This window comes from Oryza glaberrima, chromosome 4 (genome assembly GCF_000147395.1).
Source record: "Oryza glaberrima chromosome 4, OglaRS2, whole genome shotgun sequence".
NCBI classification, from domain to species: domain Eukaryota; kingdom Viridiplantae; phylum Streptophyta; class Magnoliopsida; order Poales; family Poaceae; genus Oryza; species Oryza glaberrima.
In genome coordinates this window covers 25157659-25171873 of record NC_068329.1, presented here as the reverse complement: position 1 = coordinate 25171873, position 14215 = coordinate 25157659, and the positions used below count along the sequence as shown (strand labels likewise).

At 47.5% G+C, this 14215-nt stretch overlaps 3 protein-coding genes across 4 annotated transcripts; all 3 read right to left on the bottom strand.

The window, feature by feature from the left end:
* Window positions 1–25: 25 nt before the first annotated feature.
* On the bottom strand, window positions 26–1545 carry LOC127771025 (heat stress transcription factor B-2a). Its single transcript, XM_052296828.1, has 2 exons — window positions 1104–1545; window positions 26–1001 (listed from the first exon to the last, which is right to left on the bottom strand). The coding sequence occupies exons 1-2, from the start codon at window positions 1308–1310 to the stop codon at window positions 297–299; spliced, it is 912 nt and encodes a 303-aa protein (XP_052152788.1). The 5' UTR covers window positions 1311–1545; the 3' UTR covers window positions 26–296.
* Window positions 1546–1968: 423 nt separating this feature from the next.
* On the bottom strand, window positions 1969–2709 carry LOC127771026 (uncharacterized). Its single transcript, XM_052296829.1, has one exon. It carries the CDS (start codon window positions 2658–2660, stop codon window positions 2073–2075), a length of 588 nt encoding a protein of 195 aa, XP_052152789.1. The 5' UTR covers window positions 2661–2709; the 3' UTR covers window positions 1969–2072.
* A 4851-nt stretch (window positions 2710–7560) lies between these two features.
* LOC127771024 (uncharacterized) lies at window positions 7561–11940 on the bottom strand. Of its 2 annotated transcripts, XM_052296827.1 has the most exons (8): window positions 11699–11940; window positions 10066–11127; window positions 9869–9959; window positions 9624–9781; window positions 9478–9529; window positions 9286–9365; window positions 9089–9182; window positions 7563–8992 (listed from the first exon to the last, which is right to left on the bottom strand). In XM_052296827.1, exons 2-8 carry the CDS (start codon window positions 11101–11103, stop codon window positions 8400–8402), a joined length of 2106 nt encoding a protein of 701 aa, XP_052152787.1. In that variant the 5' UTR covers window positions 11104–11127; window positions 11699–11940; the 3' UTR covers window positions 7563–8399. The 2 variants fall into 2 exon arrangements, with proteins under 2 accessions (XP_052152786.1, XP_052152787.1); XM_052296826.1 differs by lacking the exon at window positions 11699–11940 and having other exon boundaries at window positions 7561–8992; window positions 10066–11384.
* Between the last annotated feature and the right edge of the window lie 2275 nt (window positions 11941–14215).

Sequence of the window (14215 nt, the reverse complement as noted above, 5' to 3'; positions counted from 1 at the left end):
TTATGCCCAAGTTAGTATTGCCGCGTTTATTCAAGAGAAATTATCAAGTTATTATTTCATTTCTGAGAGCTACAACAAACCACTTAAAAGGTTAGCATGAGACATGTCCTAATTTACATCATCATGACAACCAAGGCTACAATGTTCCTACTACTCCCGAAAGTATAGTTTAGTACCCTGTAAAGTGGCTGCAGTTTGCTTGGTACTGGTACGAACTACAATGCAATTTGGCTCATGTGCCATCCAATTTTCTCAGTTTTACGCCGCATATAAAATCAACAGCAAGTCAACAACCGTTACGAGACCGAGCTCTTGCGGTCACGGGAGGCCCCGCCCGGCCTCGCCGCGGCCGCCGCCCGCACGGACAGCGCGAGCACGTCCAGATCCGACAGCTCCGTGGTCCTCCTGACCTTCCCCTCCCTCACGGGGACCCGCCGCGCCGCGTGCCTCTCTCTCTCCTCGTCGTCTTCCTCCTCCACCTCATCGTCTTCGCCGTCCTCGTCAGCCCCTTCCTCCTCCTCCTCCTCGTCGTCGTCTTCCCCGTTCTCCTCGCGCGATCTTTTGCCGCCGATCGCCACGCCGAACAGCATCGGCTTCACGTCGCCCTCCCCCGCTTCCTCCTCCCCGCCGCCGTGGTCGTGGTCGTACCGCGACACGAGGCGCCGCACGCCGTCGCAGACCCGCCGCGCGCGTGCCAGCTCCCGCGCCAGCCTCGCGTTCTCTCGCCGCAGCCGGGCGTTCTCCTCCTCCAGCTCGGCCACCGCGCCGCTCACCCCCGCCGCCCCGCGCGGCGGCGACGACGACACCGCGGGCTCCCCGCCGGAGCTCGTCGGCGGGGACGAGATCGGTATCGCCGTCGGTATGCCCCCCGCCGGCGCCGCCCCCGCGCCTCCGGTCCCAGACCCCTTCCGCCTCTGTATCCCACCGAGCAGGTGCTTCTCCCCTCTCCTGAAGCAGTCGTTGGCGAACTCCCACCTATCCGCCACCACCTTCTTGAATCCCTGCACCAACACACGCAAATCTGTCGGAAAACTCGTCGATCTACCGAAACCAAACTGAGATTAGAGAGGGGGAGAGAGAGTGTTCAGCGGAGGGAGACGCACGTAGGTGTTGAGCTGGCGCACGAAGGAGGAGAAGTTGCTGTGCTTGAAGTGCTTGGGGAGGAGGTCGCGGGCGAACTCGGCGGGGCGCCACACCACGAAGGCCGTGCCGGAGTCGTTCCACGAGATGGTCTCATCGGTGCTCGGGTCCTCCACCATCGCGTACGTCTTCGTCAAGAACGGCGGCGTCCCCGCCGCCGGCGACGCCATGAAGAACCTGTGGGCCGGGAGTAGCGCTCACTCGAGACCGGGGAGGAGACGGGGAAGAAGATCCAGAGAGCGCAATTTGCTTCCAGAGAATGGAAAGCGCGTCTAGAATTGGGGATTTGGGAACGGGGATAGGTTAGGGATAGGGCGAGAAGCATCCAGCGGATTCTAGAAGGTTCCCGGCCTTTCTGAGCCGACACGTGGTAACGTTTCTAGAAAATATTGAGTGGGCTTCGGATCTTAGAGGTTTGAGGACAAGACCAGCCCAGAACTAAGCTTTACACTTATTTTCCACCAGATTTTCCTTGCGTATTTCTCAGATTTCTAGATGGGAAAACCATGATCATTTTGCAATTCAATATTTCGATTACATATAAGTTGGGAAATTCCTTTCAGAGGAACTTGACGATGGGAAAAAACATGACTACTCTCTCCGTTTCAAAGTCAAACTGCTTAAGTTTAACCAAGTTTGTAGAAAAAAAATATTGTTATAAAAATATATGTAATTATTGATTTGATAAAACTGATTTAATAATATAAATATTACTATATTCATCTATAAACTTAGTCAAAACGTTTTATAACAGAGTGTACATTGTAATTCAACATTCCGATTACATATAAGTTGGAAGTTCTTTTAATTAGAGGAATCACACATTAGGTTGGATGTACTTGCAATTTGACGAAAAAGCATTATCAGGCAACTGCAAATCCGCACAACACAGCCATACAGGTTGTTACAAGTGGGCCAAAACACAAACTAGGCTACTCCAAGTTTGTGTGGCGCGCCCTCATCTGGGCCGGGCTCTGGCCCAAGACGCGGGCGAGCTCCAGCACCACCATCTCGAACAGCACAAACATGGCTCCCTCGTACAGGCTCCCCATCGGCAGCTTCGCCTTCGCCGGCGAGCTCTCCGTCGTCGCCTCCTCGTCGTCAGCCATGGTCTGCGCGGAGAGGTGAGCCACGACGTCGGCCTGGCGCCGCGGGAAGTCCCCCTCGGGCTTGGCGGTGAGCAGCACGACGCGCGCCCCGGCGCCGCGGGCCACGCCGCAGATGGCGTCGACGGTGGAGAACGCGCCCGGCCCGGCGGAGGCGAGGAGGAGGTCCCCCGGGGAGGCCGGCGGCGCAGTGACGTCCCCGACGCAGTGCGCGGGGAGGCCGAGGTGCGCGAGGCGCATGCAGAGGGCGCGCATCATGAGGCCCTCCCGCCCGACGCCGTGCACGAACACGCGGCCCCCGCGCGCGGCCGCCGCGGCGAGCTCCGCGACGAGGACGGGGCGCGCGGCGGGGTCCCCGGAGAAGACGGCCGCGATCTGGGCGCAGATGGCGGCTGCGTCGCCGCCGCCGCTCATCGTGGACTTCTGTTATCTTATCCCAAAGCTGATGACGAGCCTCCGTTTGAGTGGGAGTGTGGTACAGCTTATGGTCAGCAAGATCGTCTGATAATGGATAGCGGAGTGCTGGGAAACCTGCGTCCGCAAATTGGATTTTTTTTTTTACTTTTACATTTTTTTATTAAAATATTTAAAAACTTTAACAACTTTACAAAATTCAAAACATTTTAAACGACATTGGATGAAGATAAACTTTATATAAAAGTTGTAGATCCCATCAAGATCTATATAAAGTCAACTTTATAGTTTATTACTCTTCCATATAAAATCATTTGGAGCATCAAATAAGCATTATTAGTTTTTTTTTTTAGAAATTGAAACCAACGGAAAGGGTCTGAACATAAATAAAAATTTTACATTTAGATCCCTTAACGTCTTTACAAAAGGCAATTTTTAAAAAACATCCTTCCAGAAGACGTGAGGCGTCTATATTTGTACTCCCTCCATCCCAAAATATAACAACTTTTAGCCCTCAAGATTTGTCCCAAAATATAGCAACTTCTCTATCAACATTCTCTTCCCAACCAATCAAAACCCTCCACCGTTCATTTTTTTCCACCTAACTCCACTACTTAACCAATCACAATCTTCCACCATTCACTTCTACCTACTTTCTTAATAATTATGTCTAACTCTAAAAATGATTATAATATGGGACGGAGGGAGTAGTTTGTAAATATTTTTTAATAAATAAAAAATATCCCGTAAATTGGATGGTGCGTGCGGCCTGGTCGACTGCGCTACAGTTTAGCCCACATTGGTTGGGCCGGAATGGAAGTACGTGCGAGTGCTGCGAGCCATATTATTTGGGCCGGAACTGTACGCGTTGTTGCATCTTTGCAAAGTCGTGTTCGGTGACGTTGGCAAAAACCCACAATTCACAGGAGAACTGCTGCTTCACAGAAAGGTACTGTAACAATTATGCAACATAGCACCGGTGCACGCATATAAACGCATATACGAGGCCCTCTCTGTCGAACCTTGTCTGATCATCGCATAGCAACAGATAGACACACGATTCGAACGCCCACACGTTCTAGGCTGTCTACTATGCTACCACCATGTATGCCTGCAGGTTCTCGTGGAAACCTCGTAACCGTCCTGTGCGGCTACTGTTCTCAACAGTAGATCAGCACGCAGCGAAACATGGGGGGGGAGATCTGTATTCTGACACGCCCAACGAAGCAGCCCGCCCCCCGCATCATGCCCGTACGTACGTGCACTGCAGCCACCACTTACTGTAATACTGTGTGTCACAGTGTCAACCATGCATGGCCCCCATATGCCCGCGAGGCCGCGACGCGCGCGCTCATCCTCCTCTACTTTCATCGTACGCGAATACGCGATCCACCCCCGCATGCATCGTCCCCACACCGAGCGCGCGGAGCCAGCCGCCGAGCCGAGCTGTCCCGCATGCAGCGTCGCGTCGCGCGGCCGGCACCGCCCGCGCGCGCGCGCGCATGGTCCCATGCCCATGCATGGGCGACGCAGCGCAGAAACGCGGGGGGAGCCCAGATCGGAGGACCATCGGCGAGCCCCGGCCGCAGATCCAATGCCAACGCCTAATAACTGGATCTAATCTAGTACCCCGCGGCTGTCCCCCGTCGCTGCTACAGCATATGACCAACTCGCTCATACGCCCTTCTCCTTTCCTCAACCTCATCATCATCATCATCATCTCGTCGTCATTATCTCTCTCTCAAGGGAAAAATAAGCATATGCAGTAATATTATGATACGGAATGCAGAGCATAGGAGACCATATCTTCCAGAGGATCTAATTAAACCGGGTGTAGTATAATTTTAGTATTTAGTAGAGATCGTGTTTGACGGAGGGGATCTTGTGGAGGGATTAAACTAACTAACCAAAGTTGGAAGCTTGCAATGAATCTAGGATGGATCTTGGGCTAGGGTCGTGGTCTCCGCTGTCGACGCCAAGATGTACTGCAAGCAACAAAAGGAAAAGCACGAGGGTGCAGGGATTAAGATGGAGCAATCAAGCAAAGCGAGCGCAGCTGCATTTGGCTAATGCATTGGCAGCTGCAACGATAACGATAACGATTATTATAACTGCTAACTGCACGGGCTACTAATTGCACATGGAATCGAGCGTCTGCTACTTAGTATATGCAAGATAATGAGATCATGGAGTGCGTAAAGACCAATTAGCAACAAGAGTGATGAGGGTCATAATGAACAGCTCGTGATCCTCCTACGATCGGCCGTTGTTGCTGCAACTTGAACGCAAAACCGCTCCAATTATTCAAGGCGCTAACACAATCATTAGGCCGTGGTCAGAAGGGACAGCCTTGCACCCACGCAGGCACCACCACCATGCCTCCTCCGTGTGCTCATTCATGCCCAATTGGTAATTGTCCAATCCTGTTCCCCTGTCTGCAAATCTACCGCCTGGTCATTTTTTTCTGAATTTTTGACAGAGCCATGCCTGCCTGTCTAAGATTTGCCGTTCTGACAAGATGCTGGATTTTACTGGAGCAGCGAAAAGACGGCGGCAGCAGGAGTGTGTGCGACTGCAAACGAATCAGCTACAGTAGTTGGTCAGTCTCATGCTGTTCTTTGAATCCCAACATTACCTGAAAAAACGTACACTTGTTACTGCTTCTGTTGTGTTGTTGGTCAAGGATGCTGGCTTCAAGCTAGCTAGACTCTGTTGTTGACCACCGCCCCTTGGTCAGTTAATTCTGAACTTCCAATCATAGGACTAATGGAGAAACTTGTTCGCGACAGCAGAAATGCTTGCTAACTCAGCGACTAATCTGACCTGGAATTCATCTAGAAGCAGTGTAATAGCACGTGAAGAGTTATTGAACATGTTATACGGTCAAGATGCTTGTTCTTGCTTGGTCCAAGCTCCACATCTTGATTCCGATTTCCCAATATGCTATTGTTTCCTAGCATTGTGCTCCTGATATTAAGCTAGACTATAAACGTGATGATCCTGTACTTTAGTAAACGATTTTGCAGTGATGCATTGCACCATTGTTTCCTATTCTGTCACAAGTTACTCATCACCTGAAGTCAAACAATGCACTGTAAGTAATGAGCTCATCAAGCAAAAACATGATCTTCAGTAAACAATGACATTGCATATCACCTTTGCTTTCTTTTCTTCCTCCTCCCTAGCATACACACTACAAGGAAGGAGCTCATTGTGTTTGGGGTCCATCTTAATTTATCCATGAAGCTGCATTTTGCTCAGTGAGCTGTCTGCATTTTGCAACCTCCAAGATCCCATCTCCCACGCATGAACAGAAGATGCACCCAATGCCAAATCGAAAAGAGCAAGATGGTGTATTATCCTATCTTGTACCAGCATGTCTCCCACTGCTGCTACAGCACAAGACAGCTCTCATATGACGCATCCTCTGAGGATTCCATGGACAGTGCGCAGCGGCTAGCATCACATTTCAGATCCAGAGCACATTGCACTGAAGATTTGTGTTAAAAAGGGATAATGAAGCTAGATCACAGTACATTATACTAGCATTAGGGTCTGTTTTTTTTAGACCTACACTATGCACTGCACATCACTGTCTTGTGCCGGTTTTGAATGAATGGCTTCTTGTCATTTGTAAACTGAATTTCTTGTTGCTAAAAAATCACTGAAGAGAGTTTGATGTACTAGTACTATTTACAGATCACCATGCTGCAAAATGAGCTGTTGCTCAGTGCAATGCAATATTTCAAATTGCTTCAATTATGCCTGAACGAGCGCAATAATGCGAGCGTGGCAGAATGTTCAGGTTCGGAAAGGCTCAATAATTCGATGGCTGTTGTAAATTCTCTTCTACTGTTTCGACAGTGCTGTAGTAGGAGTGAAACCTGCTAACCTCCGAATCTGCAGCCGTGGCCTTTTCGGCTTTTCCAACATGTTTCTGACTCGCAGCGCTGCCGCTGATCTGAGAAAGTGTGTCAGGTAAGAAATGACACAAGCAGAGAGAGGGGAAAGAAATCAGCAGTGACGAAACAGCTCACAGCATGAGAGACAGCGTGCTTACTTTGAAGCTGATGAAGCTACTAAGCAATTTGACTGATTGTTTATCACTAGTCAGCTTTAAGCTAAGTTAAGCTTCTGTTGAACACACTTGTTTTATAACGATGGCCTGATCCAATGATGACAAGAAGTCAAGAGCCACTAGTACACTATAAAATACTAGTACTAACAGAAATGCTTACTATACAAAACCGGACAACCTGACAGAAGATGTATTTCTAGATAGTACAGTATTTGACATGGTCAGAATGGTAGGCTTAATGTAAATAGTCTGCTTAACGTAATCCTAATATGACGACATGTAAAAACTGCATTTGCAAATCTCGATATCGAGTAGAACTGAAGTATAATCCAGGTGAAATGAACTTACAGATGACTCATGAGAACTACTACTGAACCTCTACCAAACAGAGCTTGCACGAAACAGTGCTATGGATCTGTCATAATCTAATCAGTATCAGAACACAGGAAATAGAAAAATAACTGCAATTGGCATTAGACTTCACCTTCCATGATCCATACTGAGTAACCTAATGTTTTGACACACAGGGTCTCCCCATCTTGGTCAATCACTCAAAATTCTAGAAGCAATCATCGATCCAAGTGAGGCATCCGAGTATACAAATGCTTACTATTGCTCCAATGTTCTAGTGAGTTGCCGTGCAGCAAAAAAAAGTTTCAGTGAGTTGAATCCGAAGTAGTCCTGACGAATAGCATCAAGGCCACATGTACCAGAACCCTTTCCAGCCCTAAAATAGCCGGGAATTCGCCTTCCTGACAAATCAAGAAATGCACCTACAGAAACTCCCAAATTTCAACAGAAAAATAGGTTCATATTCAGAAAGTCCTGACAAAGAGAAGCCTAGAATGGAATGCAGAAGTATAATACTTGGAAGCAAATCAGAAAGATTGAGAAAGGATGTATCAACAAAATTTAGGCATTCTGGAACAGATCAGCACCCCTCTAGAGAGAGAGAGAGAGAAAAATCTGATGCACATTCATCCTAGAATGCTAAGTCCGGACTCAACAGATTCAGGACCATTAGATTTATGAGATGCACAGCTAACATGGGAAATAAATCAAATGATCAACCACCTCAGGTCCCATTAGAGGAACAATAATAGCTCTTGAGATGCTCCACAAGGTCCACAGCAAACAACTTGTGACCCCAAACAGAAGCACAAATTGCCCACATCTGAAGTTGGACAAAATCCAGATCAGGAAGCAGAAGATGTGAAAAACTGGATGCCAGGTTTTAAACAAATGAATGATTTTTTTTTTGTATTTGAATGGAAAATATGTAACTGCAGTTCCGTCGACCTCCCAGATAACGAAAAATGGGAGGATAATTTACACTCAGATGAGACTAAAATTTCTATCATTTCAATGAGCAATTGAGTGGGGGGAGTAAGAACAAATCTGATCTACACTGAAAGATTTCTACAAAAGGTACAAGCTACCGGGCCTGCCACGAACAACCACTGATGTAGAGATCTCAAAGGACCACTGGTTTGATTATGTACAACGCTGGTCCATGTACAATTCAGCAGGAGCACCAAGCATGTGATGTCTTGTACCAAGTAACCACACGCTGGGCCAGCATAGCTGGGTGCACGGGTGCTTTTCTTGAGGCCATGTGAGGTGCCAATGCTGCGTTTACTTCCATCCAATGCTCAAACTATTCACTGATGCACTGGTAAACCGAAATTCTGGAAATACCTAATCCTGCCATCCCATCCTGCAGTAACTATCACTTGACCCCAGGAGTTTGATGTTCCTTGGAAACAGTTCCTTAAGAGCTTGAACTGTGACTCGTCCAAATTTACACTGGCTGTGGTAGATGGTAGCATTTCCTCTGGCCAAGTTGCTGAACTTTTGCAAGAGGACTCAATGAAGAACTCCTGGTTCAGATTGAAAATACCAGGAGCAGCAGGCGTTGACACAATTTTTTTAATGGAAGAATCCTTTCCACAGAGGCTTGAATTGTATTTGATAGCCTTGCTCATTGACCAGAAAGTATCTCCTTGTGGTGGTAAAATTTGGGACGACAACGGAACTGGGCTTCTTGGTTTTGTGCCATTCCATGGTATTGCAATGGCTGCATTGTTGGACCGGAAATGCTCAGATGTCTGTGTGGTTTTTGCTTGTTTGCATGCACACTCATACTGGTTTTCATGGCTCCAAACATAAACGTTGGAGTCTTCACTGGCAGAAATTATGTGCTGCCCTTCTGGAGTGAATGTTGCTGACAACTGGCAAGAACCACTTCGGAGTCCTGATAGATTAGCAAAAATAAAAAAAAAATTATCCATCCGAATTCCCAGGAAATGACTAGATAGAGCAGAAATAATAAACGAGTATTTGGGTGTACCACTATAATTCTGAATCACATTGGTCCCATCAAGTATTCTGATCTTCGAATCGGCAGATGTCACCATTAGTTTACTTGGGTTGCTTGGGCAAAACTGCAATGGGAATGAGGAAAAAAAGAGTCGGAAGGATTTCTAGTGAAAAAGGACTGATGAATTTATTGATTACAGCATGCCTCTTCCTTGCCCAAGATGTTACCTGAAAGCCTGTGATTCTTTTGAGAGATGATTTCTTCTTTCCATTGAGAGCAATTTGTGTTTCTAGCTTCAGCAGATTGTCTGATCCAATGCAAAACAGATGAAATAAGCATAAGTATAAACACGTATTCTGCCTATCAAAAATATATTTTAAAGCTAATAATCATTTGGCAATTTAGTGTTTAGTACTAACCAGATATTTCATAGAAGCGACAATTTCCAGTAATAGTACCAACCACCACTCCCTGCAAGATATTCGAAAAGAAAGGACATCAGTATCACAAATTACTGACGCAGCAAGTTAGTCAAAACAGCTAAGATGGCCGCTGATAATCATACCTTTCCACCAGGCCGGTAACAAACTGCTGTTACTATGTCTCTAATATCCACCCAGTCCACAACACTGCTTCTAGTAATGTCCCAAACACGAATTTTGCCATCAATTGATCCACTAATGAAGAGATTCTCGTCAGCTAGATTAAATTGGACACAAGTCACTGTAAAACAAGAAAAAAAAGTTAGCTCAAATTTATAGATGAAAGTGAAGACCTTTGAGGCAGCTAAGTAGGATCACATAAACCTACCAAAGTTGCTATGTGGATAAACTCTGATGCAGTTTGCATATCCAATTTCCCACATGCGAACAGTTTTGTCTGTTGATGCTGACAGTAGATGCTGTAAAGTAGCAAATATTAATTATCAGAACCAAAAAGTACTGCATAAGGAAAAACGCAAAGGAACAATTCCAATACATGGACAAAAGAGCATTTCATTAACTAACCTTATTGCTCGACCATGACAAATCAAGCACATCACCAGAGTGCCCACGGAACTCATGCACTGGTTCCTCTGAGATCTGGAAAACCATCGTTGGAACCACAATACAAGCAGAATCGGATTTTTTCAGGCCATTGATCTTCGATTTCTTCTCGCTCTCGGCATTCACAGGAGCAAGCCCATACTTGCGCCGCGCTTTTAGGTAGACGCAAGAAGGATCATCCAGTGGAATTTTGCAGTCCTCGGACTGCATGACAGCCCAAACCCTGACAACTCCATCTTCTCCACCGGTTGCAAGAAGCTGCCCATCAGGACTAAACTTCATCGTCAGGATGGCACCATCATGTGCTTTGATCACTTGCCCCTGATACACGGCGGACAATTCCTTCGACCGCTTCCGGTACGAGTGAACCTTGATTCTTTCATACCTCCCAGCCCCAATTTGCTCACTATCTGAAGAACTGGTGCTGGCTTCATCTGCTGCTCCACTATCCACAACACAAGCACTGACGCCCAGCCTCCGGAGCCACCCATTTCTCCTCCTGTCGATCGTCTTCGGAGCACCAGAAGGCTTGCCATTGCGGCTCATGAGCCTCTGGATGAACGACAGCGAGCTGAAGCTCCTGCTCGCCTTGCCGGATCCACTCACGGAGTTGTCATCCGACGCGCCGTCGTCGTAGCTCGTCGTCTCCTCCGTCGACCAGCTCGACATGGAGCACTCGTTCTCGTCCGACTGCGACGACCACCTCCCGATCTCCGCCGCCGCCGCCTCCGCCGCCACCTCACCCTCCTCCTCCACATCGCCCACGACGTCCGCGAAATCCGCCTGGCGGAGGCTCGGGCTGCGCTCCAGGCCCATGCTTCGCATGAACCGCTCCCTCCGCTGCCGCACGCTGTCGAGCCCACCCGACCACGGCAATGCCGCCGCCGGCGACGGCGGCAGCAGCTCCTCCCGCGTGTCAAAGAACGCCTCTTCCTCCACCTCCATCCTGCTACTGCTACTACTACTACTACACCTCGCTACCAATTGGCACCCCTCCATGGATCGTTGTGGCAAGCACGGCCGCTGCAAGAAGAAGAAGAAGAGAGAAGCAGCAAGAGGGAAACACATCTCAGAGCCATGTCCGGGGAGTTGTTTGCTTATATATATAACAGTAAGCTAACAAGAGGAGGGCAATGAATTGCATCAGCGGCAACTGGGTGACGACGAGAAAGAAAGCGCGGACGCGGGGGGAGCACGGGAGAGGGAAACTAAACTAGCAGGGATTGATTGATCGATTGATTAAACAAGAGGAAATTAGCACCAAATCCCCAACTATTCAATTCCCCTCCCCCCCCCCCCCCCCCCCCCCCCCCGAATCTCTCAAATCCCGCACCTCGCATGGCCCAATCGCCCCGAGCAATGCATCTGGCCATGGCGATCCGACCAACCGCGCGCCCATTATTAAAGCGGGGAGACAACAGCAGAGCCAAGAAACGTTGCCAAAACGAAAAAAAAAATTAGGAATAAAAATTTTGGCCCGAGAAGAGGAAGCGCTGAATTCACCAGATCATATCTCGGAAGGATTTGGCAACGTTGCGGATAAACAATAAAGAAGAAGGAGATATCTTTTTTTCCTCGGCAAGGGGAAGCTCACCTGGGCGAGATGGAATTCGCGCGCGCGCACGCTCGCTCTGGAATCCAAGAAAGGCTTCGGTTTTCGCCCCCTCAGGGATGCTGCCGCCGGGAGCCCCGCGCGTGTTCTTGGCTGGTGGTCGCGGCGCGCAAGAACAGCCGCGGCAGCATCATCGCGCGAACGGGGAGCAGCTCTATTATTAAAGAAGGGATTGGATTCGTCGAGTTGGCTAGAAATCAAAGAGAAAGCTGGAAGAAAAAAATGGAGATGGGAGCGATTTATTAGGACGTCGTGGAGAGACGGCCTTGGGGGGGGGGGGGGGGTCCTCGTCACCATCACCATCGCCAGATTTGGAAGCGGCAAGATAATTAGAATTTTAATTCTGGTAATTCACTTCTGCTAAAAAAATTATACCAGAAAAAATACTAGTACTGGTAGTGGGGAATAAAGAACAAGTAGTAAAGAAGAAGAACAATTATGTACTGCCTGCACAATTACCACCTCCTTTTGCCTAATTTCTGCATCAAAATTGCATCTTTTTAGTTCGTGATGCTGCAAAATTTTGCTTGTCACTTCTGATTAATTATTCCACAGTCCCTCTCACTCCAGACGTTTCTGCCACTGGTCCAGTGCTGCTGCTCATGCGTGCCTGCCCAGCTGCCCTTTTTTTTTCTCATTTTTCCTATATTTTTTTCTCTCTTTCATGTTAGTGGAGTACTACTAGTAGTATAATTTTCTACCACCTCTCTTTCTTTCTTTTTCTTCGTTTTGGTTGTCCCCCAATAGGTGAACTGTGCAGTGCCTGCATGAGCAATAAATCTCCCAGCTCTAGGTCCCTAGTCTATAGATCCCCTAGGCCTACTGCAAACGGGAGCGTCGCTGATGCATCACTCCGATTTGCTCGTGTAATTAACCCGCCTCATATTGCATCCGGCTGCGCTTCTCCGGATATTTTCCTTGCTCTGCTCCGGTGAGAACTTGATGCTGCAGTACAGTGGTTGCATACTTGCATCGTCGCATGTAAGGAGGAGTACTTGTTACCACTGGAATGGTGCCAGTAAATGGTAACAAGGAGTACTTGTTTGGCATTTGGCAAAATCAATTCGCAACCAAACAGTGACGCAACGCAACGGCCGGAGACCGGAGCAGTGCTTGCATCGCATGGAACGAGCAAAAAATCCTCCAAATATTCGTTGTCACAGACAGAGAATGCGCAGTGCAGTGCCGGTGGAAAATTTTACGTCCCTTGTTTTGAAGGCAACCTCTGCAATTACTTACTGTTCACTAATGATGTACTGTCCTGGATGGATGTGTTCAGAGTGGCTACAGCTTGATGCACCTAACACGTACTAGTGAACAGTACACTACTCTTGGTCCCTTGGCATGATCCAACAGTGTAATTTCCTTTACCTAGTCACAGAAAAGAAAGCACACGCAAATTAAATTCGGGTCTTTTAATTTGGCCGTTCCTTTTCACTTGGTCTAGGTCAAGCGGTCAGCTAAGGGCTGCTTGTTCTGAATCTGGGTTGAGAAGAGATCAACTTCCGTGAACAGATCAAAAAGACTCTCCACCTAATGACTTTACAGCGGATGACAAATCATAAATGCTACTCCAAGGAATTGATGCATGCATGAACTAAACCAACCCAAGTGACCTGAAGATTTTCGCCTTACAAGAGGGTCAATGCGTTAAGCACTCGAGCAGAAGAGAAGTGACGATGACAGAAAGCACTAATCAGTCTTGTTTAAGCAAGACACAGCTGATGGAGATAGAGATGATGAGTAGATTTGTAGACGTATCCATCTCTAGCTAACCCCAACAACCCCAATTGTTACATGGATGATTTGTGGTTGGGCAAAAGCCAAGATGACAACGGACAACTCGACGACGGCAACAACCGGAGGTGTACACGTATGCGTCTCCTGCTTTATTTTGGACGACGTATGTATGTACGTGTCTGGCTATCTAGCTAAGCTGTGTGTAAATTCAGGTGCACTGATCATTATATTAGACGAAAGCACAAGTGGATCATTAGTCGATTCCACTGAAACAAACATTCAAACTAAGGGAGTACTAATGGCTAACTAGGCTTTGCATTATTGGTGGTGCTAGCTTGGAGGCCTATAAGTATGTAGAGAGATTTGTTTTTTCATGTTCCCCGAGATGAAGCAAACATGGCGTCTTTAAACAATTCAGCTGGCGACGTCCCAGCAGGCTATACTTAATCATATATAAACTGAGCTAAATTCGAGTTAAATACTCTTCTCCGGGGCATCTGCCACTAGCACTTGGCTAGCAATGGTCCAATTTTAGTACGACATATAGAATATGCAAGTTCAGTCTCACTGTGATAAAGGAAGAAGATATGATACCTACAACAATCCCGCAACTTCTTCAAATTCACACAAAAAAAATGTTTTACAAATTAGGTATGATCTCACTAAATGCAACAGTGTCTAGTTTGTCCGAGTTTGCCGGTCATGCATCCCCCTCAAAAGATATATATGGCCCTTTAAAGGAGGAAAACAGTAGTAGTA

Coding starts and splice junctions, on each gene's coding strand:
- LOC127771024 (XM_052296826.1), bottom strand. CDS start 11,172: ATGTGTTTCCCTCTTGCTGCTTCTCTCTTCTTCTTCTTCTTGCAGCGG. Junction 9,366..9,477: donor TCGCTTCTATGAAATATCTG/GTTAGTACTAAA, acceptor GCATTGGATCAG/ACAATCTGCTGAAGCTAGAA. Junction 9,183..9,285: donor AAAGAATCACAGGCTTTCAG/GTAACATCTTGG, acceptor TTCCCATTGCAG/TTTTGCCCAAGCAACCCAAG.
- LOC127771026 (XM_052296829.1), bottom strand. CDS start 2,660: ATGAGCGGCGGCGGCGACGCAGCCGCCATCTGCGCCCAGATCGCGGCC.
- LOC127771025 (XM_052296828.1), bottom strand. CDS start 1,310: ATGGCGTCGCCGGCGGCGGGGACGCCGCCGTTCTTGACGAAGACGTAC. Junction 1,002..1,103: donor TGCGCCAGCTCAACACCTAC/GTGCGTCTCCCT, acceptor GTGTTGGTGCAG/GGATTCAAGAAGGTGGTGGC.